Source organism: Mobula birostris, chromosome 2 (genome assembly GCF_030028105.1).
Source record: "Mobula birostris isolate sMobBir1 chromosome 2, sMobBir1.hap1, whole genome shotgun sequence".
NCBI lineage: Eukaryota > Metazoa > Chordata > Chondrichthyes > Myliobatiformes > Myliobatidae > Mobula > Mobula birostris.
Genome location: NC_092371.1, coordinates 147,175,351 through 147,202,604, shown reverse-complemented (window position 1 = coordinate 147,202,604; position 27,254 = coordinate 147,175,351). Strand labels below are relative to the sequence as shown.

The 27,254-nt window shown below is 40.3% G+C and overlaps 1 protein-coding gene across 3 annotated transcripts in view; it reads right to left on the bottom strand.

The window, feature by feature from the left end:
- Positions 1-15,471: 15,471 nt before the first annotated feature.
- The window catches only part of elovl4a (ELOVL fatty acid elongase 4a), a 68,970-nt gene continuing 57,187 nt past the window's right edge, over positions 15,472-27,254 (bottom strand). For all 3 annotated transcript variants that reach the window (XM_072250159.1, XM_072250155.1, XM_072250164.1), the window contains exon 7: positions 15,472-20,508. In XM_072250159.1, coding sequence (XP_072106260.1) covers positions 20,224-20,508 — 285 coding nt within the window. In that variant the 3' untranslated portion in view covers positions 15,472-20,223. The remainder of the gene's footprint in view (positions 20,509-27,254) is intronic.

The following is a 27,254-nucleotide window of genomic DNA, read 5'->3' as shown; positions in this document are numbered from 1 at the left end:
ACGGCCTCCTCTACTGTAAAGATGGAGCCACACTCAGGTTGGAGGAACAACACCTTATATTCCGTCTGGGTAGCCTCCAACCTGATGGCATGAACATCAACTTCTCTAACTTCTGCTAATGCCCCACCTCCCCCTCGTACCCCATCCGTTATTTATTTTTATACATACATTCTTTCTCTCGCTCTCCTTTTTCTCCCTCTGTCCCTCTGACTATACCCCTTGCCCATCCTCTGGGTTCCCCCCCACCCCCCCGTCTTTCTTCCCGGACCTCCTGTCCCATGATCCTCTCATATCCCCTTTGCCAATCACCTGTCCAGCTCCTGGCTCCATCCCTCCCCTTCCTGTCTTCTCCTATCATTTTGGATCTCCCCCTCCCTCTCCCACTTTCAAATCTCTTACTAGCTCTTCCTTCAGTTAGTCTTGACGAAGGGTCTTGGCCTGAAACGTCGACTGTACCTCTTCCGAGAGATGCTGCCTGGCCTGCTGCATTCACCAGCGACTTTGATGTGTGTTACAAGGATACTGTCTGGATTAGAGGACAGATTGTGCGAGCTAGGACTTTGTTCTTTGGAGTGAAGGAGGATGTGAGATGACCTGTAAAGGTATCATTGAATCGATTTGCAATTCATTAGCAGGAGAAAATAAAAGTAAAGCAGGGTCAAAGCAGAGTGGCTATTGTGTGAGTGGACCAGTGTAGGAGTGGGAAGTTGGGAAGGATAGAGCGTCCCTAAGACTATATTGCCTGCCTGGTGCCTGGGTTCGGAACATCTTATCTGACCTGCAAAGGAGTTTGCAGTGGGAAGGGAAAGATCCAGTTGTTATGAGTACCAACCGGATAGTGGATGCTCTTGCATACAAAGTCGCAGAGCAGTGGAAAACTGGAAGATTGGGAAAACTTTAAAAAGCAACAAAGAACAACTAAGCCAGCAATAAAGAAAGGGAAGCTAGATTATGAAAATAAACAAGTACAAAATATAAAAATGGATAGTTAAAGTTTCATAGCACAAAAGGATGGCTAAAGTGAACGTATGTCCCTTGGAGATTAAGGTATTCTATAGGCCCTCTGGTAGCAGCAGAGAAACAGACTGGGAGGCAGATTTTGGAAAGGTGCAAAAATAACAGGGTTGTTATCATGGGTGACTTTAACTTCCCTAATATTGATTGGCACCTGATTAGTTCTGAGGGTTTAGATGGGGCAGAGTTTGTTAAGTACGTCCAGGATGGATTCCTGTCACAGTATGTTGACAGGCCGACTAGGGGAATGCCATACTAGACCTAGTATTAGGTAACGAACTGGGTCAGGTCACAGATCTCTCAGTGGGTGAGCATCTGGGGGACAGTGACCACCGCTCCCTGGCCGTTAGCATTATCATGGAAAAGGATAGAATCAGAGAGGACAGGAACATTTTTAATTGGGGAAGGGAAAATTTGGCGGCTATAAGGCTAGAACTTCTGGGTGTGAATAAGGATGATGTTTTTGCAGGGAAATGTGCTATGGACATGTGGTCGATGTTTAGAGATCTCTTGCAGGATGTTAAGGATAAATTTGTCCCGGTGAGGAAGATAAAGAATGGCAGGGTGAAGGAACCATGGGTGACAAGTGAGGTGGAAAATCTAGTCAGGTGGAAGAAGGCAGCATACATGAGGTTTAGGAAACAGGGATCAGATGGGTCTATTGAGGAATATAGGGAAGCAAGAAAGGAGCTTAAGAAGGGGCTGAGAAGAGCAAGAAGGGGGCATGAGAAGGCCTTGGTGAGTAGGGTAAAGGAAAACCCCAAGGCATTCTTCAATTATATGAAGAAAAAAAGGATGACAGGAGTGAAGGTAGGACCGATTAGAGATAAAGGTGGGAAGATGTGCCTGGAGGCTGTGGAAGTGAGTGAGGTCCTCAATGAATACTTCTCTTCGGTATTCACCAATGAGAGGGAACTTGATGATGGTGAGGACAATATGAGTGAGGTTGATGTTCTGGAGCATGTTGATATTAAGGGAGAGGAGGTGTTGGAGTTGTTAAAATACATTAGGACAGATAAGTCCCCGGGGCCTGACGGAATATTCCCCAGGCTGCTCCACGAGGCTAGGGAAGAGATTGCTGAGCCTCTGACTAGGATCTTTTTGTCCTCGTTGTCCATGGGAATGGTACCGGAGGATTGGAGGGAAGCGAATGTTGTCCCCTTGTTCAAAAAAGGTAGTAGGGATAGTCTGGGTAATTATAGACCAGTAAGCCCTACGTTTGTGGTGGGAAAGCTGTTGGAAAAGATACTTAGAGGTAGGATCTCTGGGCATTTAGAGAATCATGGTCTGATCAGGGACAGTCAGCATGGCTTTGTGAAGGGCAGATCGTGTCTAACAAGCCTGATAGAGTTCTTTGAGGAGGTGACCAGGTATATAGATGAGGATAGTGCAGTGGATGTGATCTATATGGATTATAGTAAGGCATTTGACAAGGTTCCACACGGTAGGCTTAATCAGAAAGTCAGAATGCATGGGATCCAGGGAAGTTTGGCCAGGTGGATTCAGAATTGGCTTGCCTGCAGAAGGCAGAGGGTGGTGGTGGAGGGAGTACATTCAGATTAGAGGATTGTGACTAGTGGTGTCCCACAAAGTTCTGTTCTGGGACCTCTACTTTTCGTGATTTCTATTAACGACCTGGATGTCGGGGTAGAAGGGTGGGTTGGCAAGTTTGCAGACAACACAAAGGTCGGTGGTGTTGTAGATAGTGAAGAGGATTGTCAAAGATTGCAGAGAGACATTGATAGGATGCAGAAGTGGGCTGAGAAGTGGCAGATAGAGTTCAACCTGGAGAAGTGTGAGGTGGTATACTTTGGAAGGACAAACTCCAAGGCAGAGTACAAAGTATATGGCAGGATACTTGGTTGTGTTGAGGAACAGAGGGATCTGGGGGTACATGTCCACAGATCCCTGAAAGTTGCCTCACAGGTGGATAGGGTAGTTAAGAAAGCTTATGGGGTGTTAGCTTTCATAAGTCGAGGGATAGAGTTTAAGAGTCGCGGGGTAATGATGCAGCTCTATAAAAGCAACACACATCAAAGTTGCTGGTGAACACAGCAGGCCAGGCAGCATCTCTAGGAAGGGGTACAGTCGATGTTTCAGGCCAAGACCCTTCGTCAGGACTAACTGAAGAAAGAGTTAGTAAGAGATTTGAAAGTGGGAGGGGGAGGGGGAGATCCAAAATGATAGGAGAAGACAGGAGGGGGAGGGATGGAGCCAAGAGCTGGACAGGTGACTGGCAAAGGGGATATGAGAGGATAATGGGACAGGAAGCCCAGGGAGAAAGAAAAGGGGGGGGGGGAAATCCCAGAGGATGGGCAAGGGGTATAGTCAGAGGGAGAAAAAGGAGAGTGAATGTGTGTATAAAAATAAATAATGGATGGGGTACGAGGGGGAGGTGGGGCATTAGCGAAAGTTAGAGAAGTCAATGTTCATGCCATCAGGTTGGAGGCTACCCAGACGGAATATAAGGTGTTGTTCCTCCAACCTGAGTGTGGCTTCATCTTTACAGTAGAGGAGGCCGTGGACAGACATGTGAGAATGGGAATGGGATGTGGAATTAAAATGTGTGGCCATTGGGGGATCCTGCTTTCTCTGGCGGACAGAGTGTAGGTGTACAGCAAAGCTGTCTCCCAGTCTGCGTCGGGTCTCGCCAATATATAGAAGGCCACATGGGGAGCACCGGATGCAGTATATCACCCCAGCCGACTCACAGGTGAAGTGTCGCGTCACCTGGAAGGATTGTCTGGGGCCCTGAATGGTGGTAAGGGAGGAAGTGTAAGGGCATGTGTAGCACTTGTTCCACTTACAAGGGTAAGTGCCAAGAGGGAGATTGGTGGGACAAATGGACACGGGAGTCGCGTAGGGAGCGATCCCTGCAGAAAACAGAGGGGGTGGGGAGGGAAAGATGTCCTTAGTGGTGGGATCCCGTTGGAGGTGGCGGAAGTTACGGAGAGTAATGTGTTGGACCCGGGGGCTGATGGGATGGTAGGTGAGGACCAGGGGAACCCTATTCCTAGTGGGGTGGCGGGAGGATGGAGTGAGAGCAGATGTGCGTGAAATGGGGGAGATGCGTTTGAAAGCAGAGTTGGTGGTGGAGGAAGGGAAGCCCCTTTCTTTAAAAAAGGAGGACATCTCCCTCGTCCTGGAATGAAAAGCCTCATCCTGAGAGCAGATGCGGCGGAGACGGAGGAATTGCGAGAAGGGGATGGCATTTTTGCAAGAGACAGGGTGAGAAGAGGAATAGTTCAGATGGCTGTGAGAGTCAGTAGGCTTATAGTAGACAGCAGTGGATAAGTTGACTAGAAAGGGGAGGGAGGTGTCGGAAATGGACCAGGTAAACTTGAGAGCAGGGTGAAAGTTGGAGGCAAAGTTAATAAAGTCAACGAGCTCAGCATGCGTGCAGGAAGCAACACCAATGCATCCCTCCCCCACCCCTTTGTCTTTCAAATTACTGGTCTTTCAACCGAACCTACAAGCATTCTTAAAATCCTTCCCCCTCCTTCGTTCTTCAGTCCTGACGAAGGGTTCCGGCCCAAAACGTCGACTCATCGTTTCCACTGATGCTGCCTGACCTGCTGATTTCCTCCAGCGTACTGTAAGTGTTCCTTTGCTTACTGCAGTTGAAGGAAGGTAAATGAGTCCCTCTTGGGCAAAAGAAATGCTTCAAATGTAACATCAAAATCAGCCTGAAGTAATTCAACATTGCATCTAAGAACTGGGAAGATATTGCACTTAATGGATGCACCTGAGGAAATCTGAAGAAGGGGGAGCTGTGCTACATGAGAACAGCGCGGCAGAAAACAAGTGGCAGCTGCAAAAGGCGAGACTGAAAAACCATAAGACCCAACCACTGACCACAGCCACCATTTGCTCTTGCCACACTGCACTAGAATATGTGCATCCAAAATCAGCCTCTACAGTCACCCGAGGACCCCTTAGGAGAACATCATGCTCGACTTGAGTGATCACATGACTACTAATGTTGCAGAAGTAAACAGAAGCAGGAACAATGGATAATTAAATGTCCATATACTGGTTTAGCCGACAAGGACACAAAGGTCTCTTAGTGATCCAGGTGTTTTAAAATCATAAATTAGAGAGAAAGGAATACATTCTCCTTCTACCAGACACATCGCACAAGGGGATATCACTCCTATAGCTGGAGAACATCACAGAAGATGGACCAACAACACAAATAAAAACTAGAGGGCCAAAAAAAAAGCTCATCCCTGAGTATCCAATTTCTCTATTCATTAGACTTAATCATGACTGGAGTACTCCAATATTTTTGAGCCTGTTGCTTGTTTGGTTGGAATCTGACAGGGATATATCACTTTTTTAGTGAATGAGACCCCATAATTGTTTTTATATTTTATCAAAGTGAAGCCTACATATGCAGGACATTTCCGGAAGAGAACAGCTATTTGACTATCAACTTTTTTTCCAAACTTTTCACCACACTAGTGGTACCAGGAGTCTGATGAGGACAAACTCCAATCATTGCTGCAACTGAAACAGATTTTAGTTCCTGCTCCCTCAGAATAGTGTTATGAAGATATTTTTTAAAATCTCTGCAAAAATATATTCCTATGACAAACATGCACAGTGCTGTGTACATGCATAGTTTCCCCATTCTATTGTATGAGAATGTACTCCAAAAACTTTACAGTAATATGCAGTATCTCACTTCATTTTTAGGTGCATTTCTTCCCTTTGAAATCCCACACAATATAATTAGTTAATTCATAATGAAAGTCAGGAAACTGCAAATGTTTTTATACAGTACTGTGCATAAGTCATAAGCACACACACACACACACACACACACACATATATATGTATATCTTTGCACAGTATTGCATTTGTCAACGTGGAGCAGAGAGCGAATTTGTAAATCTAGTGAGAGAAAAGGATGTTGGGAATGGTGAGGATGGAGCGCCATGGGAGGGGTGTAGGTGTGGGACGGAGGACAGAGGAATGCTAGGGGTGGGGTATGGTGCAGGTGTAGAGACACCCAGCCCTGAGACACCAGGCAAGGTCATTTGATTCCAGATAATTGGTTTACTGATCAATACAGAATATTTCTTTGGTGCTTCCTGCTCCCTCCATTCTCCCAACTATGTTTTCCCTCACCCTGCCCCCATCCCATTCTCACACCAGAATAGAGACCCATATCAGAATCAGGTTTGTCATCGCTCACATATGTCATATTTCTTTTTGCAGAGTCAGTGCAGTGCAATATAGTTACTACAGCACTGTGCAAAAGTCTTAGGCACCCAAGCTCACTCTCTCTCTCCCTCTTTTTTCTTTAGTTTAACTCCTAATAAAATGTGATTTGTGCTTGTTTGAAATCTGTAATTTTATTCATATTTGACTTGCTAGCCATTTATATAAATTAGCTTCTCTGATTTATTGCAAACATATACAGTATGTATATGCAGCATAGAAGCCAATCCCTCTTCTGCCCTATTCACATTGAAAGATTCACTATGGTCGGGGGGGGGGGGGGGTATAATTTACAAAAATGCTCTGATGTTTACCCGAACTAGTCCAGGCATTCTTTGAAATCTTAAATTAAAGTAAGTTTTAGAAGGCCAGTAAATGGACAACTGGTATGCTGAAAGGATAACATGATTGTGAGCCGACAAACAATCTGCTGGAAGAACTCAGTGGGTCAAGTAACATTTCTAGGAGGAAGAAATTGTTAATGTTTCAGGTTTCAGGCTAAGTACCACTGCAATGTTGTATTTAAGTTTGCTGATGACATCAGCGTTGTTAGATGAATCAAAGGTGGCAATGAATCAATATATCGGAGGGAGACTGAAAATCTGGTTGAATTGTGTCACAACAACAATCCCACTCAATGTCAGTAAAACCAAAGAGTTGTTATCGATAAAGGTCCATGAGCCAGTTCTCATCAGGGGATCAGAGGTGGAGAAGGTCAGTAGCTTTAAATTGTTTGGCATTATCACATTAGATGATCTTTCCTTGGGACCAGCACCTAAATGCCATCACAAAAAAGGCAAAACAGCGTTTCTTCTTTCTTACAAGATTGTATAGATTTGGCATGTCATTTAAAACCAGGTGAGATATACCCCAGGCTACTGTGGGAAGTAAGGGAGGAGGTTGTTGAGCCTCTGGCGATTATATAACCACATAACAATTACAGCACGGAAACAGGCCATCTCAGCCTTTCTAGTCCGTGCCGAACTCTTACTCTCACCTAGTCCCACCGACCTGCACTCAGCCCATAACCCTTCATTCCTTTCCTGTCCATATATCTATCCAATTTAACTTTAAATGACAACATCGAACCTGCCTCAACCACTTCTGCTGGAAGCTCACTCCACACAGCTACCACTCTCTGAGTAAAGAAGTTCCCCCTCATGTTACCGCTAAATTTTTGTCCTTTAACTCTCAACTCATGTCCTCTTGTTTGAATCTTCCCCACTCTCAATGGAAAAAGCCTATCCACGTCAACTCTATCAATCCCCTGCATAATTTTAAACACCTCTATCAAGTCCCCCCCCTCAATCTTCTATGCTCCAAAGAATAAAGACCTAACTTGTTCAACCTTTCTCTGTAACTTAGGAGATGAAACTCAGGCAACATTTTAGTAAACCTCTTCTGTACTCTCTCAATTTTATTGACATCTTTCCTATAATTCAGTGACCAGAACTGTACACAATACTCCAAATTTGGCCTTACCAATGCCCTATACAATTTCAACATTACATCCCAACTCCTATACTCAATGCTCTAATTAATAAAGGCCAGCATACCAAAGCTTTCTTCACCACCCTTTCCATATGAGATTCCACCTTCAGGGAACTATGCACCATTATTCCTAGATCCCTCTGTTCTACAGCATTCTTCAATGCCCTACCATTTACCATGTATGTCCTGTTTTGATTAGTCCTACCGAAATGTAGCACCTCACATTTTTCAGCATTAAACTCCATCTGCCATCTTTCAGCCCACTCTTCTAACTGGCATAAATCTCTCTGCAAGCTTTGACAACCTACCTCATCATCCACAACACCACCTATCTTAGTATCATCTGCATACTTACTAATCCAATTTACCACCCGATCATCCAGATCATTAATATATATGACAAACAACATTGGACCCAATACAGATCCCTGAGGCACACTGCTACACACCGTCCTCCAATCTGACACAGTTATCCACCACTACTCTCTGGCGTCTCCCATCTAGCCATTGCTGAATCCATTTTACTACTTCAATATTAATGCCTAATGATTGAACCTTCCTACCTAACCTACTGTGTGGAACCTTGTCAAAGTCCATATAGACAACATCCACCGCTTTACCCCCGTCAACTTTCTTAGTAACCTCTTCAAAAAATTCAATAAGATTTGTCAAACATGACCTTCGACGCACAAATCCATGTTGACTCTTCCTAATCAGACTCTGTCTATCCAGATAATTAGATATACCATCTCTAAGAATACTTTCCATCAATGTACCCACCACTGACGTCAAACTCACAGGCTAATAATTTATAGGTTTACTCTTAGAACCCTCTTTAAACAATGGAACCACATGAGCAATACGCCAATCCTCTGGCACCATCCCCATTTCTAATGACATCTGAAATATTTCTGTCAGAGCCCCTGCTATTTCTACACTAACTTCCCTCAAGGTCCTAGGGAATATCTTGTCTGGACCCGGAGACTTATAGAAACATAGAAACATAGAAAATAGGTGCAGGAGTAGGCCATCGAGCCTGCACCGCCATTTATTATGATCATGGCTGATCATCCAACTCAGAACCCCGCCCCAGCCTTCCCTCCATACCCCCTGATCCCCGTAGCCACAAGGGCCATATCTAACTCCCTCTTAAATATAGCCAATGTACTGGCCTCAACTGCTTCCTGTGGCAGAGAATTCCACAGATTCACCACTCTCTGAGTGAAGAAGTTTTTCCTAATCTCAGTCCTAAAAGGCTTCCCCTTTATCCTCAAACTGTGACCTTTCGTTCTGGACTTCCCCAACATCGGGAACAATCTTCCTGCATCTAGCCTGTCCAATCCCTTTAGGATTTTATACATTTCAATCAGATCCCCCCTCAATCTTCTAAATTCCAACGAGTACAAGCCCAGTTCATCCAGTCTTTCTTCATATGAAAGTCCTGCCATCCCAGGAATCAATCTGGTGAACCTTCTTTGTACTCCCTCTATGGCAAGGATGTCTTTCCTCAGATTAGGGGACCAAAACTGCACACAATACTCCAGGTGTGGTCTCACCAAGGCCTTGTACAACTGCAGTAGTACCTCCCTACTCCTGTACTCAAATCCTCTCGCTATAAATGCCAGCATACCATTCGTCTTTTTCACCGCCTGCTGTACCTGCATGCCCACTTTCAATGACTGGTGTATAATGACACCTAGGTCTCGTTGCACCTCCCCTTTTCCTAATCGGCCACCATTCAGATAATAATCTGTTTTCCTATTTTTGCCACCAAAGTGGATAACTTCACATTTATCCACATTAAATTGCATCTGCCATGAATTTGCCCACTCACCCAACCTATCCAAGTCACTCTGCATCCTCTTAGCATCCTCCTCACAGCTAACACTGCCACCCAGCTTCGTGTCATCCACAAACTTGGAGATGCTGCATTTAATTCCCTCATCCAAGTCATTAATATATATTGTAAACAACTGGGGTCCCAGCACTGAGCCTTGCGGTACTCCACTAGTCACCGCCTGCCATTCTGAAAAGGTCTCATTTATTCCCACTCTTTGCTTCCTGTCTGCTAACCAATTCTCCATCCACATCAATACCTTACCCCCAATACCATGTGCTTTAAGTTTGCACACTAATCTCCTGTGTGGGACCTTGTCAAAAGCCTTTTGAAAATCCAAATATACCACATCCACTGGTTCTCCCCTATCCACTCTACTAGTTACATCCTCAAAAAATTCTATGAGATTCGTCAGACATGATGTTCCCTTCACAAATCCATGTTGACTTTGTCTGATGATTTCACCGCTTTCCAAATGTGCTGTTATCACATCTTTGATAACTGACTCTAGCAGTTTCCCCACCACTGATGTTAGGCTAACCGGTCTATAATTCCCTGGTTTCTCTCTCCCTCCTTTTTTAAAAAGTGGGGTTACATTAGCCACCCTCCAATCCTCAGGAACTAGTCCAGAATCTAACGAGTTTTGAAAAATTATCACTAATGCATCCACTATTTCTTGGGCTACTTCCTTAAGCACTCTAGGATGCAGACCATCTGGCCCTGGGGATTTATCTGCCTTCAATCCCTTCAATTTACCTAACACCACTTCCCTACTAACATGTATTTCGCTCAGTTCCTCCATCTCACTGGACCCTCTGTCCCCTACTATTTCTGGAAGATTATTTATGTCCTCCTTAGTGAAGACAGAACCAAAGTAATTATTCAATTGGTCTGCCATGTCCTTGCTCCCCATAATCAATTCACCTGTTTCTGTCTGTAGGGGACCTACATTTGTCTTTACCAGTCTTTTCCTTTTTACATACCTATAAAAGCTTTTACAGTCATACCTATAAAAGCTTTTACAGTCAGTTATCCACTTTTATATTCCTTAAAAGCACCAGTACTTCCTCTTCTTTAATTGTCATACTTTCCATAACCACCCTTCTTGTTTCCTTTACCTTACACAATTCAATATCCTCCTTCTTAGTGAATACCGAAGAAAAGAAATTGTTCAGAATCTCCCTCATCTCTTTTGGCTCCGCACATAGCCGTCCACTCTGATTCTCCAAGGGACCAATTTTATCCCTCACTATCCTTTTGCCACTAACATAACTGTAGAAACCCTTTAGATTTATTTTCACCTTACTTGCCAAAGCAGCCTCGTATCTTCTTTTAGCTTTTCCAATTTCTTTCTTAAGATTCTTTTGACATTACCTTTTCATTATCAATAGGGATGGGAGTACCAGAGGATCAGAGGGTTGCAAATGTTGTTCCCTTGTTCAAGAAAGGGAGTAGAGATAACCCAGGAAATTATAGACCAGTGAGTCTTACTTCAGTGGTGGGCAAGTTGTTGGAGAAGACCCCGACAGGCAGAATTTATGAGCATTTAGAGAGACATAATGTGATGTGCAGTGGATGTAGTGTGTATGGATTTCAGTAAGGCATTTGATAAGGACTCCATACAAGGCTCCTTCAGAAAATAAGGAAGCATGGGTTCCAAGGAGACCTCACTTTGTGGATCTGCATGGAGGTCGGTGATCAGTGGTGTTCCACAGGGATCTGTTCTGGGACCCCTCCTCTTTATGATTTTTATAAATGACCTGGATGAAGAAGTAAAAGGGTGGGTTAGTAAGTTTGCCGATGACACAAAAATTGGGAGTGATGTGGATAGTCTGGAGGGTTGTCAGAAGTTACAGTGGGACATTGATAGGATGCAGAACTGGGCTGAGAAGTGGCAGATGGAGTTCAACACGGAAGTGTGAAGTGGTTCTTTTTGATAGGTGAAATTTGAAGACAGAATATAGTATTAATGGTAGTGTGGAGGATCAGAGAGATCTTGGGATCTGTGTCCATAGAACACTCAAAGCTGCTGCGCGGGTTGACAGTTAAGAAGGTGTATGGTGTGTTGGCATTCATCAACCGTGGGATTGAGTTCAAGAGCTGTGAGATAATGTTACAGCTATATAAGACCTTGATCTTATATAGCTGTAACTTGGAGTAGTGGGTTCAGTTCTGGTCACCTTGCTACAGGAAAGATGTGGATACTATAGAGGGAGTGCAGAGGAGATTTTCATGTATGTTGCCCAGGATGCGAATAGGTTGAGTGAACTCGGCCTTTTCTCCATGGAGCGACAGAGGATGAGAGGTGACTTGATAGAAGTGTACAAGATGATGAGGGGCATTGAACATGTGGATAGCCAGAGGCTTTTTCCCCAGGGCTGAAATGGCCAACACAAGGAGGCATAGTTTTAAGGTGCTTGGAAGTAGGTACGGAGGGAATGTCAGGGCTAAGTTTTTCCACACAGAATGGTGGGTGCTTGGAATCCACTGCCGACACCGAAGGTGGAGGCGGATACAATAGTGTCTTTTAAGGGACCCTTAAGATAGGTATACGGAGCTTAGAAAAACTAGATGTCCATGTGGTACAGTAATTCTAGGCAGTTTCTAGAGCAGGTTACAAGGTCAGCATAACATTGAGGGCTGAAGGCCTGTAACATGCTGTAGATTTCCAAGTTCGAGGTGCACAGTGGAAAGTATCCTAACTGGTTGCATCACAGCCTGGCATGGAAACACCACTGCCCAGGAACGGAAATACAAGGAAGTGGTAGATGCAGCCCAGTTACATCATAGACAAAGCATGGAGAGATGCAATATCAAAGACCCACAGCATCTAGTCTATGCTGTCTTTTTGCTACTACCATCAGGGAGGAAATACAGGAGCCTTAGGTCCCAAACAACCGGGTTCAGGAACAGTTATTACCTTTCAACCATTAGGCTTCTGAACGGGTGTGGATAATGTCTCTCACCACAACTCCACTTACAAACTCACCCTCAAAGACACTTTACAACTCATTTTCTCAGTACTTTTTTATTTGCACGATTGTTCCTCTTTTGTACCTTGGTTGTTTGTCAGTCTTAATGTATACCTTTTGCATAAATTCTATTGTTTTTCTTTATTTTCCTGTAAATGTCAGCAAGAAAATGAATCATAAATTACTATTATATACTCACCCTACCAAAGATAATTACTTTATTGAAACCATTTTGCATTGCTCACTTTTAATCACTGATAGGAACTTAAATGGAAATTGCAGAATTTAAATTTAAATATATTGGATTATTTTTACTTACAAATGCAGTTTTAAATTTCTGGATAGTCACCAACACATCCCTCTTTTCCTAACCCCCAGCTGACCCAATAGTTCTGCTGATGTTCTGCAGCTAAGACAGAACTATGGTGTGTCTCCAGATTTACCTACATCATTAAATGCTGCCTGCATTCAAGACAATTAGGAATAATTGTTGGCTTTAGAGTGATGTCCACATGCTGTGAACAAATAAATAAAAAATCCTTTCTGAATTTGATAAACTATAAATTTTGACCAAATGTTTTATGTGCCAAAGTGAATTACAGAGCCAAAAGACATGCAGCAGTATTCCATTTTATTTCCACAACGGTTGCAAAACATTTGCATACAGAAAGTGTACAATGTCATATAAACTTTCCATTTCTTGGCATTATAATACTGCATATCTTCAAGTTTACTCATATATGTGGACTGAAACTTTCAACAGTGAAATTCTTCAATCAATTCACAATCTGACAATACAACACAAAAGGCAAAGTCAATACACAAAGTCAAACTTAGATGTTCATGAAACCGATTGTCATTTGGGGTACTCTTAATTTCATTGCTCGGTGGACTCCGTGTTCTTGAAATATATGTTGCCAAAATGAGTGTCATATTTATGTCTATTAGCGTAACTTATCCTTCACTTTGAGAAAGTAACTCAAAGTGTTAAAGTACTACTTATCAATGAGAAATCCTATTTATTTTCTTTACCTGTAGCAAGCCGGCATTTGAATTTACCCTTAGGTATTCAGCAAAGTTACATGCAAGTCCATGCACCAATTGTACTACATCAAAACCTTACTTAGAACTTACACCTTTCACATACATGCGGAATATAATGAAACACTATATTCCACAAAGTAATAATATCCCCTGGAGTAACAATCTTTTCCTGAGTTGCAAATTTAGAACATCTCTGTAAACTATAAACCTGGAACAAGCATAAATAGTATCAACAAAAATTAACCTAAAGCTGCCAGCAAACATTTGTATAAAGGTATCTAATTTATACATTTTAACACACATAATGTAACATTTATCCAAGTTATTTGAGCTAAATCTTGGTTTTAAATTAGATTTTGCTGCAACTTAATTCAGACTCCTGTGTTAAATTTATCCAGAAACCTCTGGGAAGAGTCCACTTACAACTCTGAGGTTGTTTTGTGAGTTGGCTTATGCTCACAGTAAGACAATGTCAATGTAAAATAAACATCAGAAAAAGATAGCATTCTTAGATTTGTTTTATATGATGAAAGTAATATTTATAGGGTTTTTATCATTGCTACAATATTTGTCCCTGCACAGTAATGCAAACACCATTTTATAACTCTGGCTCAGACAACTTGGGTATGACTTATTGACTCATGTGCAACCACCTAAACACAATCGTTTTACACTCCTAGGTACTTGGAGTACCTAGGCACTTAGTAAACACAGGGTTTTTTAAAGAAAGAAGTTTCCAGTACAAAATTTATCACAGGAAATCTCAACACATCCAACAAAATTATAATTAAAATGGATGAAACAACATGGAACAAATTGATTTTATTACTATCATGAGTCCAGCATTTGGGGTATGTATATACTATTTGAATAAATGTATAAAATATAACATTCTATCATTATAGTATAACTGGTAAGTTTTCCATCATATATCGTTCATGTGCTTGTAAGATATCTCAATGACTGCTCTTAATGCTGTTCTTTGACTAAATAGTGGTAGATGCCGTCAATACATTTTAGAGCTGTGGATTTCTCTCTGCACTTTGCTATTCCTTCAATGTGGGCAAACTAATTTAAGTTTTTTTTTGTGAAATAGTAGCTTACTAGCAACCTCCTAATCAGATGGTTATCAGTAATTTAATAAGTTACAGGGTAACAGATACAATTTTTTCTCACTATGATCATCAATTATTTTACAGAAAACTGGCCACTGACCCAGTTCAGATCAACCCAAGTAAAGAAACACCACAGTATATTTGATTCTATTACTGCATTTGATTTGTCCTGTATCTCTGTCTGTACTGTCAGTCCTGCTGACTGTTGAACACTCTATAGCAAGAATTACTTCCAAAACTTCTCCTGAATATATTCTTCACATCAGAGACCGAGTCCTTCAATAAAACTGAACCTCAAAACCAATGTGTATGATGAGCTGAAATCTCAACCATACCTAGGAAAGACTCTGTGTTTGAAAAACTGGATTCATCATGTCTGTTTTTGCTGAGTACAATTATGATAATGACTGACAAATGATTTGCATAAATGTTAAAAAAAGGTGTAGAGATGGATAGTTATATAACTACTATGGTTTTGTTAAGTAATACAAATCCAATGTTTACCAGTTATGTATTTTACAATTAACTAATCAACATTGATTTTTTTTTAAAATGCAACTCATAATTTCTGCTGGAAATCAATTTATTTCACTGAACAGCACTGTCATTTGACTGATATCACTGAACAGAAAATGGAGTATTGCAGTATTATAATAAATTTTCAACATAAAGCATTTCAATAAACAGTACTGTAGGAAAAAAAAACATGCTACATTTAAATAACATATCCAAAAGCAACATTGAAAAAAAAATTGAAAGATGCATAGGATCATTCTTACATTTTTAAACCATCTTTACTGTTTTCAGCTCTTAAAAATATTAAAAATTATACAACAGCAGACAACCAGAAATATATATTTCTCATTTAGAGTTACAATTATTTGTTCAGGTTTTAACTCCATCTTAAGAGACTGAAAGCTTAGCGTTTAATAAAAACTAAACCATTGTCTTGAACATCAGTGTCCATGAAATCATCTTAGCTTGTTTTTAACTACTCCAAACATTACAAAATCCAAATTATTTCCCAAGCAAACAGCTAATGGTAAAAGAGGGAAAAAAGTTAAATTGCTCTGATTAACTGAAAGCACTTACACACAACAAATTTTCATATTAACATTCAATTTGTGGGTGCAACTACTTTAGAGTTGGAGCTTTCTGTGAAGTATTCAGATATTTGAATGCTAAAATAGGAAAAACAACCTTACATAAAAGAAAGTACTTTCAGAACTAGTACCCAATAGGAAAAAAAGGACTATTTCTAGCTCTCCAGTATTAAAATACAGTATCAGCAGTTATGGTCAAATATTTCAATTGCATTTAATCTTAAAAAGGACTAAAACTACAACAGGAGAATTTTACATCAAACAAGGAGACAGAGAAATCTCCTGTCAGTAGTGTTCGTAATCACATTAGATCATATTCATGGAACTAAATCTTGCTTGAATATGAACTGAACAGTACGTCTGAGTTTATCTAGCTCTAACTCTACAGTTAGAAGTTTTGAATGCAGAGTTATGTTTTCATAACATGACCCAGATATGAAAGTCTAAAGCGATTAACAGTAAAACTGGCCTCCCATGACCCAGTGAGTAGAATGACATGCTGATGCCAATTAGGATTTCATCAACGTAATCACCAGTAAAATTAAATCTAGGCAAGGTGTTACTCAGGCTTAACAAAGCCTCCTCACTTACCTCAGCAGCCACTGAATTAAGATATTTAAAGAAACATAATCCTATTCAGGTAACCCACCTACAGTGCAAACATTTTAATATTAAAAGGAGCAAAATAAATTAGATTACTCCACCACTCACATGAAATTCATCTCAACTGGAAAGCCAAGTGTTGCACAAGTCACAAGCATTTTTTCAATGGTCTACAGACATTCTGTACTTAGTACATATTTTAAAAAAGTGGCTCAACTAATGGGAAGCTAAAAAAGTGCTTGTTTCAGCTACAGCACTACACAGGTATTTAGAAAAGTTGTTACTTCATCAAACCAGAATTTTATTGTATTTTTTAAACAAATCAGCACACGTAAAACACAAAACATTTTGTTTTCCAAGGTTAAAGTATTGCCCTTAAATTTTACTTTTGGATGTGTTCACATGACATTATTACAATTTTATAAGGAAGCTTTATTTGGTTGCAAGTCCATTTCTGTTCCTGCAGCTTACAGTGCTTCTAAAAGTATTTAGCCCCACAACTATTTTCACATTTTACTGTCTCATTTTCTAAATTTAAAATATAATGAGGTATGATATCTTGAGCTCATCTACAAAACATTCTACATCATGTCAAATCAATAGAAAATTTCCAAAACCTGTTCCAAGTTACTAAAATTTAAAAACCAAAATTGTAAGGCTGAAAAAGTATTCATCCCCTGTGTAATCACTATGCTACTCATGAAAAACAGGAAGAATATGAAACCACAGCCACACTGCCTGGGCCAGGCCACTCCTCTAAATTTAAACGCCGGAGAAGAATGGCACTTGTAAGAGAGGCTACTGTGATGCCAAGTAACTGAGTGAGCTGCAGAAGTCACTGTCTGCAACTGGAGATGAAGTTCATGGTTCTACATTATCTAAGGCCCTGCACAAAAAGGGAATTTATGTAAGAGTGGCAAGGAAGAAGCCCTACCTTTAAAAAAAAGCATATCCTTGCCTGTAAAAACTGCAAAGCATCATTTACAATAAACTGTAAAGATGTGGAAGAAAGTGTTGTGGTCAGAAGAGACTATATACAGTGGAACTTTCTGGTTAATAAATCTAATACTGCGCATCAGCCAGGTAACACCATCCCAACTGTAGAGCATGGTGGAGGTAGCTTCATGCTATGGGGATGCTTTTCAGCAGCAGGGACTGGAAATCTGGTCAGAATTTATGGGAAAATAAATGTTGATGGTTAATAGAGAGAGATCCTAGATTAAAAAAAAACTTGTAACTGCTGCCATTAAACTTAAACTGGGTAGGAAATTAAGTCTTTTGGCAGCACAATGACCCAAAGCACAGACAGAGCACATGGAGTGGCTTCAAATGTAGAAAACTGATGTCCTTGAACGTGGCCCAGTCAGAGTCCAGATTTTAACCTGATCAAACATCTCTGGCAAGACCTCAGGATTACTGTCCACCACCACACTCCAACTAACCTGGTACAGCTAGAGCAATTTTGCAAAGAGGAATGAGCAAATTTTGCTCCATCGCATTGTGTAAAGCTAATAGAGAGTTATCCAAAAAGTCTACCGGCTGTAATAACTGCATGAGGTAGTTTATCAAAGTACTGAGCAAAGGGGGATGAACATTTTTGAATAGCTAACATTTCAGTTTTTGAATTTTTAGTTTTTTCATGTTTTACAATTTTCCTTGTTTTTGGGGGGCTTATGTGAAAAAGGGGCATGCGATTCCCAAATAAAAATTCTCAGTTGAATTGATCAAAATTCCTGGTTGTAATACTTATGTGAACAAAGTGTTGGGGGCTGAATACTTTTACAACGCACTGTAAATCAATGCTAGCATTTACTACTAGCACATTACATGACAATGATACCACCGTAGATATGTACTGGGTGTTTATTGATTGGAATATCACTACTATGGAAATAAATCTGCTAAACCATCCACATGGCCTTCATTCATAAAAGTTACATATTAGAACGTGGACGGTAAAGGGCAGCAAAAGAAAAAGCATTTTTGAAAATATGATACACCAGTTCTCATGTCAGAATATAGACCAAAATCATGCATATACAAATACAACATATGATTTATTGTAATAATCATGAAGGAAGATCTTGTCTTTGTGTTATAATTAATAAAACTAGTAAACACTTTTCTAGACAATGTTTCACCATAGAGAAAATCTTGCATCATGAATGTGCTTATTCAGGAAATACAGTAATATCATGCTTAAAAGGAACACTTTACTTGAAACAAGCTGGTTCTATCCTTGATTAAGAATGTATTGGCCTAGCTCAGCTCTCAGTTCAGAAGTTTAAATCTGTTTAACAACCGGGATTTTATTGAATTGTATAATCTGTCTCTTGTGCTGTTCCTTTTTTTTCCTAGAGAAAAACAAATTAAACAATTTTTTGCCATAATTAAAAACCCTTACATTGTTGTAATGTGCATAAAAGTTGATTACAATTACTCCACTTTTTACTTGTCTATTGTTCTAAATTAAGGGCAACTCTAATAAACCTAGAAACAGAGGTCTCATGACAAAAGAGCACTTTTAATCTTCATTACTTTAAGTATGATTTTATTATTTAACATTGTTTTTAATTAATTTTAGAATCTATTACCTGCTGCAATAAAATGTTAATTTTAAATAAAACCCTGAAATCTTAATTGCATACAATAACTGGTTTTGTTGTCACAGATATACCTAGATGTGATTCTGGCATTTAGTTTGAAAATATTTTTTGTTTAAAACATACACTCTTTTATGCATGTATCTGATATGTACACTTTCTACAAGAATATACTGCAATGAAAATGCACAACTTACTATTTACGATTATAATCTGAAAGCCATAACTCCTGACATAAATGGCATGTGTGATTTTGTGACTTGCATTCTGTCTTGGTGGTTACATTTGTTCATGCAGATTCGTTCTGTTTCACTTAATGTTTTTGGAATGACTAAGCTCAAACAAGTGTTTGCAAAAGCGTAATGGGAGCACTGTCAGGGGTATTAGTATTAAGTGGTTCCCCCTCTTAAATGTGGAATAGGTCACCAATATTTAACATCTAAGATCACATCAAATTTACATGCTGTGCAGTGTTGCTCCTTTCAAAAAAGTTGCTCATCAGTGTCTGCCATTAACAAAGGAAGGAAATTAACAAGTACGGGTGAATCAGTAGGCCTGCATGAATATTTATACTACTCTCTAATATACTGTTCTGCTTGAAATTAACAGAACAACTTTGGGATCTTACTCAAAAGAAATGTAAGATCTACATTGATATTTGGAGTTAAAAGTTTGTTACTACAATGAATACTGTATTTTTACAAACATCCAGACTTTGCCAATCTTATTCTACATTAAGATCTTCAGTACAATGAAAAACATTGGATTTAATGAATACTAGTCATTTCCTTGACATTTCTATGGATTTGCAGACAGAGGTGTAAACAAAGGATACATCTAAACATCTCTATAGAAAATGAAGCCATTAAAAAGCAGTATTACAACTGAGGTAGAAGTAAAGGAAAAAGCAATTTAGCAAGGACCAGTACAACAGTAAACTTAACATTAAAAAAAATGTCAGAACTTATATTGAAAAGGGAAAATCCCATATTCCTCTTTCAGTGCAATTCATTTAATGGTCAATTTTCTTGTCTATATTCATTTCAATACCAATGTATTGATCATAAATTTCATTTAAATAAATACAATAAGTTACAAAGATGGTAAAGGGTACAATAGATTTATTTAGCCAGCTGGAAATTTATGCAGCCATCTTTTGCTGACATGGACTATTTGATTCTAAAACACTATTTTACTTAAACCTTTGCCCTTGTCTTAGTCATGTTTGGCATTTCCTTTTTTCTTCTTTTTCCCATTTTCTGCAACTAGCCTGTTTTCTGATTTGATTATACCATTAGCCATAGCATTGCCATTTGCAATCACTTTTCCAGATTTGCTGTGCTCTCTCTTTGGTTCCCTGTAGGTCTGGTAATAAAAATTGGCGAAGAGGATGATGAAAGAAATGGCATAAGCGATCAGTGCCCAGTGCATCCATCGTGGAAAAGGGCAATCAATGTACAGGGAGTATGCCGTATGGCCTATGGTTACATGAAACTGCACCTGTATTAAGAGAGAATAATATTTGTAATGTAATATTTGTAATTTTGATTTAATGTCGAAATATTAATTTCTATTTTTCAGATTATTTTTCTCTCCTACATTTTAAGTACAGTACCTTAAAATTAAGAATAATCTAAAAAATTTATGGAACCATTTCTGCATTCAGAATGAAAATTCAAATATTTCCTGATTATGTGAATGCTTTAAGTAAATGTTTACAGAACAATGTACAAACAATACAACATTCATTAAAGTAGATAAATCCCCAAGGTCTGACTTAGTACTTGCTAGGATTTTGTAGTTTAGCCAAGAAATTGCAGAGGCCCTTGCAGTGATTTTTGATTCATCGTTACCCAAATGGTGAAGTTCCCAAAACTAGAAGGTGGCTAAAGTTAACCCATTATTTGAAAAAATATAGCAAGGATAAATCAGGGAATTACAGGCTGGTCAGTCTGACATCAGTAGCCGGGAAGTTACTGGAGGGAATCCTGAGGAACAGGATCTACCAGCTTTTGAATAGACTGCTTTCTTCTCTACAATACCTGATGAGCACTTTTCAAAATTCTATGGAACATTTCTACACTGCAATGAAAATCCAGATATTTCTGGGTTACCTAAATACTTCAAATTAATGCATAAGGTAGTTCAATTCCCAGCTTTTGATAGTCTAATTAGGGGGAGTCAACATGGCTTTGTGCATGGCAAGTCATTCTTATAAATCTTGCAGAACTTTTGAAGAGGTTACCAAAAAGATATATGAAGGAAGGGCAGTGGATGTTGTTCATTTGGCTATCAACGAGGCCTTCAACAGGTCCTGCCTGCATGGTAGGCTGGGCTGGGAGGTTAGGTCCCATGGGATCCAAGCAGAACTTGTTAAGTAAATTCAAAACTGGCTCAGAGGTAGGAAGCAGAGGGGGTGGTTGAAGGTCGTTTCTTGGAATGGAGGCTCGTAACCAATATCTGTTGTGGGTGTTGCTGTTGGGAGCCTAGTTATTCATTATTTATATAAATGGTCTGGATGTGAATGAACAAAACTTTACCAATGAGTTTGCAGATGAGACAAAATTTGGAAACGTTACTGATATTAAAGAGTTATCATAGATTGCAGAGGGATGTTGATCAGTTACAGAAGAGGGCTGTGGAGTGACAAATAGATGTTAAGTGATGCATTTTGTTAAGCCAAACCATCATAGTACTTGTACTATGGAACTATGAAATGTTATGGAACAGAGGAACCTAGGAGTACAAATAAATTATTTGTTGAAAGTGCCATCATAGATAGACAAGGTGGTGAAAAAAAATCATTCAGCATGTTGGTGTACATCAATAAGGGTCATAAGTATAGGAGTTGGGACATTGTGTTGCAGTTGTAAGAGTTGTTGCTGAGGCTGCAGTTAATACTGTACAGTTTTGGCCACTCGGTTATAAGATGTGGCTAAACTGGAAAGAGTGCAGAAAAGATTTACAAGAATGTTGCCAGAACTATAAGGCCTGAATTATAGGTAAATGTTATCCAGGCTTGATCTTTATTCCTTTGGGAGAAGAAGCAATGATTTTCTAGAGATTTAAAATTATGAGAGCTTTAGATAAGGCAGATAAGCAGTCGTTTCCCCTGAGTAAAATAAATTCAAACTGATTTTGAAGTCTAAAACTAGATGCTACAAACTTCAGCGAGAGGGGAAAAGTCTAAAATGGACTTGAAGGGCAACCTTTTCAAGTATGGGTGCTGAGTATTTGGAATGAGCTGCCAGAAGTGGTTGAACCAGGTACAACAGTATAATTTAAGTATTTGCATAGGTACATGCAGGGGTCGGATATAGAGGGATATGGGCTGAATGCAGGAAATTGGGAATAGATGGTTGGACACCATGGTCAGCATGGACTCATTGGGCTGAAGGACCTGTAATGCTCCATCGCTCTATGACAAAAATACTACATATATGCAGTAACAAAAGTGTTAGGCCCAAACATTTAATACAGGGTGTCAACTTATCTTTAGAAAAGTATTACACAAAGAAAGAGTGAAAATAAGCTTACTTTTACTTGGTAAAGTATCTAAAAATATGGAAGAAGAAAGGTATTGCCCAGAGCAAGTTCTACTACTTTGAAGGAGCATAAATTCAGGATTAAAGAAAACTCCAAGGCATTCTACAAGTATGTGAAGAGCAAGAGGATAAGATGTAAGAGAATAGGACCAATCAAGTGTGACAGTAGAGAAGTGTGTATGGAACCAGAGAAGATAGCAGAAGTACTTAATGAGAACTTTGCTTCAGTGTTCACTATGGAAAAGGACCTTGGCAATTGTAGGGATGCTTACAGTGGACTGAAAAGCTTGAGGATGTAGGTATTAAGAAAGAAGATGTGCTGAAGCTTTTGGAAAGCATCAAGTTGGATAAATCACCGGGACCAGACGAGATGTACCCCAGGCTAATGTGGGAGGCGAGGGAGGAGATTGCTGAGCCTCTGGCAATGATCTTTGCATCATCAATGGGAACGGGAGAGGTTCTGGAGGATTGGAGGGTTGCGGATGTTGTTCCATTATTCAAGAAAGGGCGCAGAGATAGCCCAGGAAATTATAGACCAGTGAGTCTTACTTCAGTGGTTGGTAAGTTAATGGAGAAGATCCTGAGGTGCAGGATTTATGAACATTTGGAGAGGCATAATATGATTAGGAATAGTCAGCATGGCTTTGTCAAAGGCAGGTCGTGCCTTACAAGTCTGATTGAGCTTTTTGAGGATGTGACTAAACACACTGATGAAGGTGGAGCCATAGATGTTGCAATGTAACGATGTAGCTCTATAAAACTCTGGTTAGGCCACACTTGGAGTACTGTGTCCAGTTCTGGTCGCCTCACTATAGGAAGGATGTGGAAGCACTGGAAAGGGTACAGAGGAGATTTACCTGGATGCTGCCTGGTTTAGAGAGTATGGATTATGATCAGCGATTAAGGGAGCTAGGGCTTTACTCTTTGGAGAGAAGGAGGATGAGAGGAGACATGATAGAGGTGTACAAGATAATAAGAGGAATAGATAGCGTGGATAGCCAGCGCCTCTTCCCCAGGGCACCACTGCTCAATACAAGAGGACATGGCTTTAAGGTAAGGGGTGGGAAGTTCAAGGGGGATATTAGAGGAAGGTTTTTTTACTCAGAGAGTGGTTGGTGCGTGGAATGCACTGCCTGAGTCAGTGGTGGAGGCAGATACACTAGTGAAGTTTAAGAGACTACTAGACAGGTATATGGAGGAATTTAAGGTGGGGGGTTATATGGGAGGCAGGGTTTGAGGGTCGGTACAACATTGTGGGCCAAAAGGCCTGTAATGTGCTGTACTATCCTATGTTCTATGTATATGGATTTCAGCAAGGCATTTGATTAGGTACTCCATGCAAGACTTATTGAGAAAGTAAAGAGGCATGGGATCCAAAGGGACATTGCTCTGTGGATCCAGAACTGACTTCCCCACAGAAGGCAAAGAGTGGTTGTACATAAGACATATTCTGCATGGAGGTCAGTGACCAGTGGTGTGCCTCAAGGATCTGTTCTAGGACCCCAACTCTTCGTGGTTTTTATAAATGACCTGGATGAGGAAGTGGAGGGATGGGTTAGTAAATTTGCTGATGACACAAAGGTTGGGGGTGTTGTGGATAGTGTGGAGGGCTGTCAGAGGTTACAGCAGGACATTGATAGGATGCAAAACTGGGCTGAGAAGTGGCAGATGGAGTTCAACCTGGATAAGTGTGAGGTGGTTCATTTTGGTAGGTCAAATATGATGGCAGAATATCGTATTAATGGTAAGAAACTTGGCAGTGTGGAGGATCAGAGGGATCTTGGGGTCCAAGTCCATAGGACACTCAAAGCTGCTGCGCAGGTTGACTCTATGATTAAGAAGACATAAGGTGCGCTAGTCTTCATCAATTGTGGGATTGAGTTTAAGAGCCAAGAGATAATGTTGCAGCTGTATAGGACCCTGGTCAGACCCCACTGTGCTCAGTTCTGGTCGCCTCACTACAGGAAGGATGTGGAAACCAGAGAAAAGGGGGCAGAGGAGATTTACAAGGATGTTGCCTGGTTTGGGGAGCATGCCTTATGGGAATAGGTTGAGTGAACTTGGTCTTTTCTCCTTGGAGTGACGGAGGATGAGAGGTGACCTGACAGAGGTGTACACGGTGATGAGAGACATTGATCGTGTGGATAGTCAGAGGTTTTCTCCCCAAGGCGTTTATGGCTAGCACGAGAGGGCACAGTTTTCAGGTGCTTGGAAGTAGGTACAGAGGAGATGTCAGGGGTAGGTTTTTTTTTTAAACACAGAGAGAGGTGAGTGTGTGGAATGGGCTGCTGGCGACAGTGGTGGGGACAGAAATGATAGGGTCTTTTAAGAGACTCCTGGATAGGTACATGGAACTTAGAAAAATAGAGGGCCATGGGTAACCCTAGGTAACTTCTAAGGTAAGGACATGTTTGGCACAGCTTTCTGGGCTGAAGGGCCTGTATTGTGCTGTAGGTTTTCTATGTTTCTAAATTTCAATGAATCAGTGACAATGATGAATATTTGTAAATTTTTGTGTATTCAAAGTTAAAAGTATAAAGCCTTTGAAAACTAAGCAGTACTTATATGATTACAATGGAGGAATAGTTTAGATACTAAAGCAAAGTAACACATGCAAGTAGGCAACATATGCCTTGGCTAGAAGTAGTCATAGTCATACTTTATTGATCCCGGGGGAAATCGGATTTTCGTTACAGTTGCACCATAAATAATAAATAGTAATAAAACCATAAATAGTTAAATAGTAATATGTAAATTATGCCAGTAAATTATGAAATAAGTCCAGGACCAGCCTATTGGCTCAGGGTGTCTGACCCTCCAAGGGAGGAGTTGTAAAGTTTGATGGCCACAGGTAGGAATGACTTCCTATGACGCTCTGTGCTGCATCTCGGTGGAATGAGTCTCTGGCTGAATATACCCCTGTGCCCACCCAGTACATTATGTAGTGGATGGGAAACATTGACCAAGATGGCATGCAACTTACACAGCATCCTCTTTTCAGACACCACCGTGAGAGAGTCCAGTTCCATCCCCACAATGTCACTGGCCTTACGAATGAGTTTGTTGCTTCTGTTGGTGTCTGCTACCCTCAGCCTGCTGCCCCAGCACACAACAGCAAACATGATAGCACTGTCCACCACAGACTCGTAGAACATGCTCAGCATCATCCGGCAGATGTTAAAGGACCTCAGTCTCCTCAGGAAATAGAGATGGCTCTGACCCTTCTTGTAGACAGCCTCAGTCTTCTTTGACCAGTCCAGTTTATTGTCAATTCGTATCCCCAGGTATTTGTAATCCCCAGTACCTTAGCTCTTCTCAGGTCTACCACCAACTCCTTAGTCTTTTTCACATTAAGCTGCAGATAATTCTGCTCACACCATGTGACAAAGTTTCCTACCGTAGCCCTGTACTCAGCCTCATCTCCCTTGCTGATGCATCCAACTATGGCAGAGTCAACTGAAAACTTCTGAAGATGACAAGACTCTGTGCAGTAGTTCAAGTCCGAGGTGTAAATGGTGAAGAGAAAGGGAGACAAGACAGTCCCCTGTGGAGCCCGAGTGCTGCTGATCACTCTGTCCATTTATACATATCATAAATGTATGATAGTCAAGATGCCTGTTTAGATTTGAAAACTAAAATCAAATCATCAAATCTTGAAAGTGATTTACAGAGGGTTAAATCAAAATCTGTTTATAGAATATTTTCTTTCATTAACTATAAATAACTGGGTACTGCCTTGAAGTTCTTCTCCAGACAGCAGAGAAAAATTGGCGATATACTAGCTTCAACAATCTCTATTCAGCCTTTGTCCAGGGATTAATTTTCAAACAAGCCTGTATGTAACTTTATCTACAACTATTTTATTTATCATATATAAACAATATATTGAAATTTCATTGTGCAATCCTTTCTTTTTGTTTTCCAAATTACATAACAATAATAAATTCTCACCATATTTTTAAGAGCGATTTTTGGGTTTAGGTAATATTCATTTAGCAATTGACTTTTGCTACCAGTCTTCACATCTGAATATGTATTGTGGATTTAATTGGGAGTGCAGCTCTGAACAATGGATTCCTAAAAGCAATGAATCCCAGACCAGACAACACGGATTAAAATTCATTTGGATGTCTGGGGGTGTGGATGCGAAATCAGGAGATGTGTAGGTTGTATGTAGTTTCAAAGAAAGCATTATCCATACATTATAAATACAGAATTGTCCTTTGATATTTGGTAAATAAAATATCAAGCCCTAAGTTGGGCCAGCAGACCCTTCAACTGAAAGCATCTCCATATGATGCCTGCCGTACCTTGTTTTGTCAAATAAGGAAGCTGTTTTGCATCTACCACTTATTTTCTCTGATGACTTCAATCACGCAACAACAGTATTGTTTTTGCCATTTTTGTGAACTCCTGCAAACTGAAAAAGAATCTAGTGCTTTTCCGGCATATACAAGGGGTGATTGATACGTTTGTGGCCTAAGGTAGAAGGAGTCACTTTAGAAAACCTAGCACGTTTATTTTTCAACATAGTCTCGTCCTACATCTACACACTTAGCCAAGCTGTCGTGGAGCATACGGATCTTGGACCTCCAGAAAGTGTCCACAGCAGGGGTGATCGATAAGTTTGTGGCCTAAGGTAGAAGCAGATGAATTATACAGCTCTCGTTACATGCACATGCAGTTCAACTCTTTCAGTGA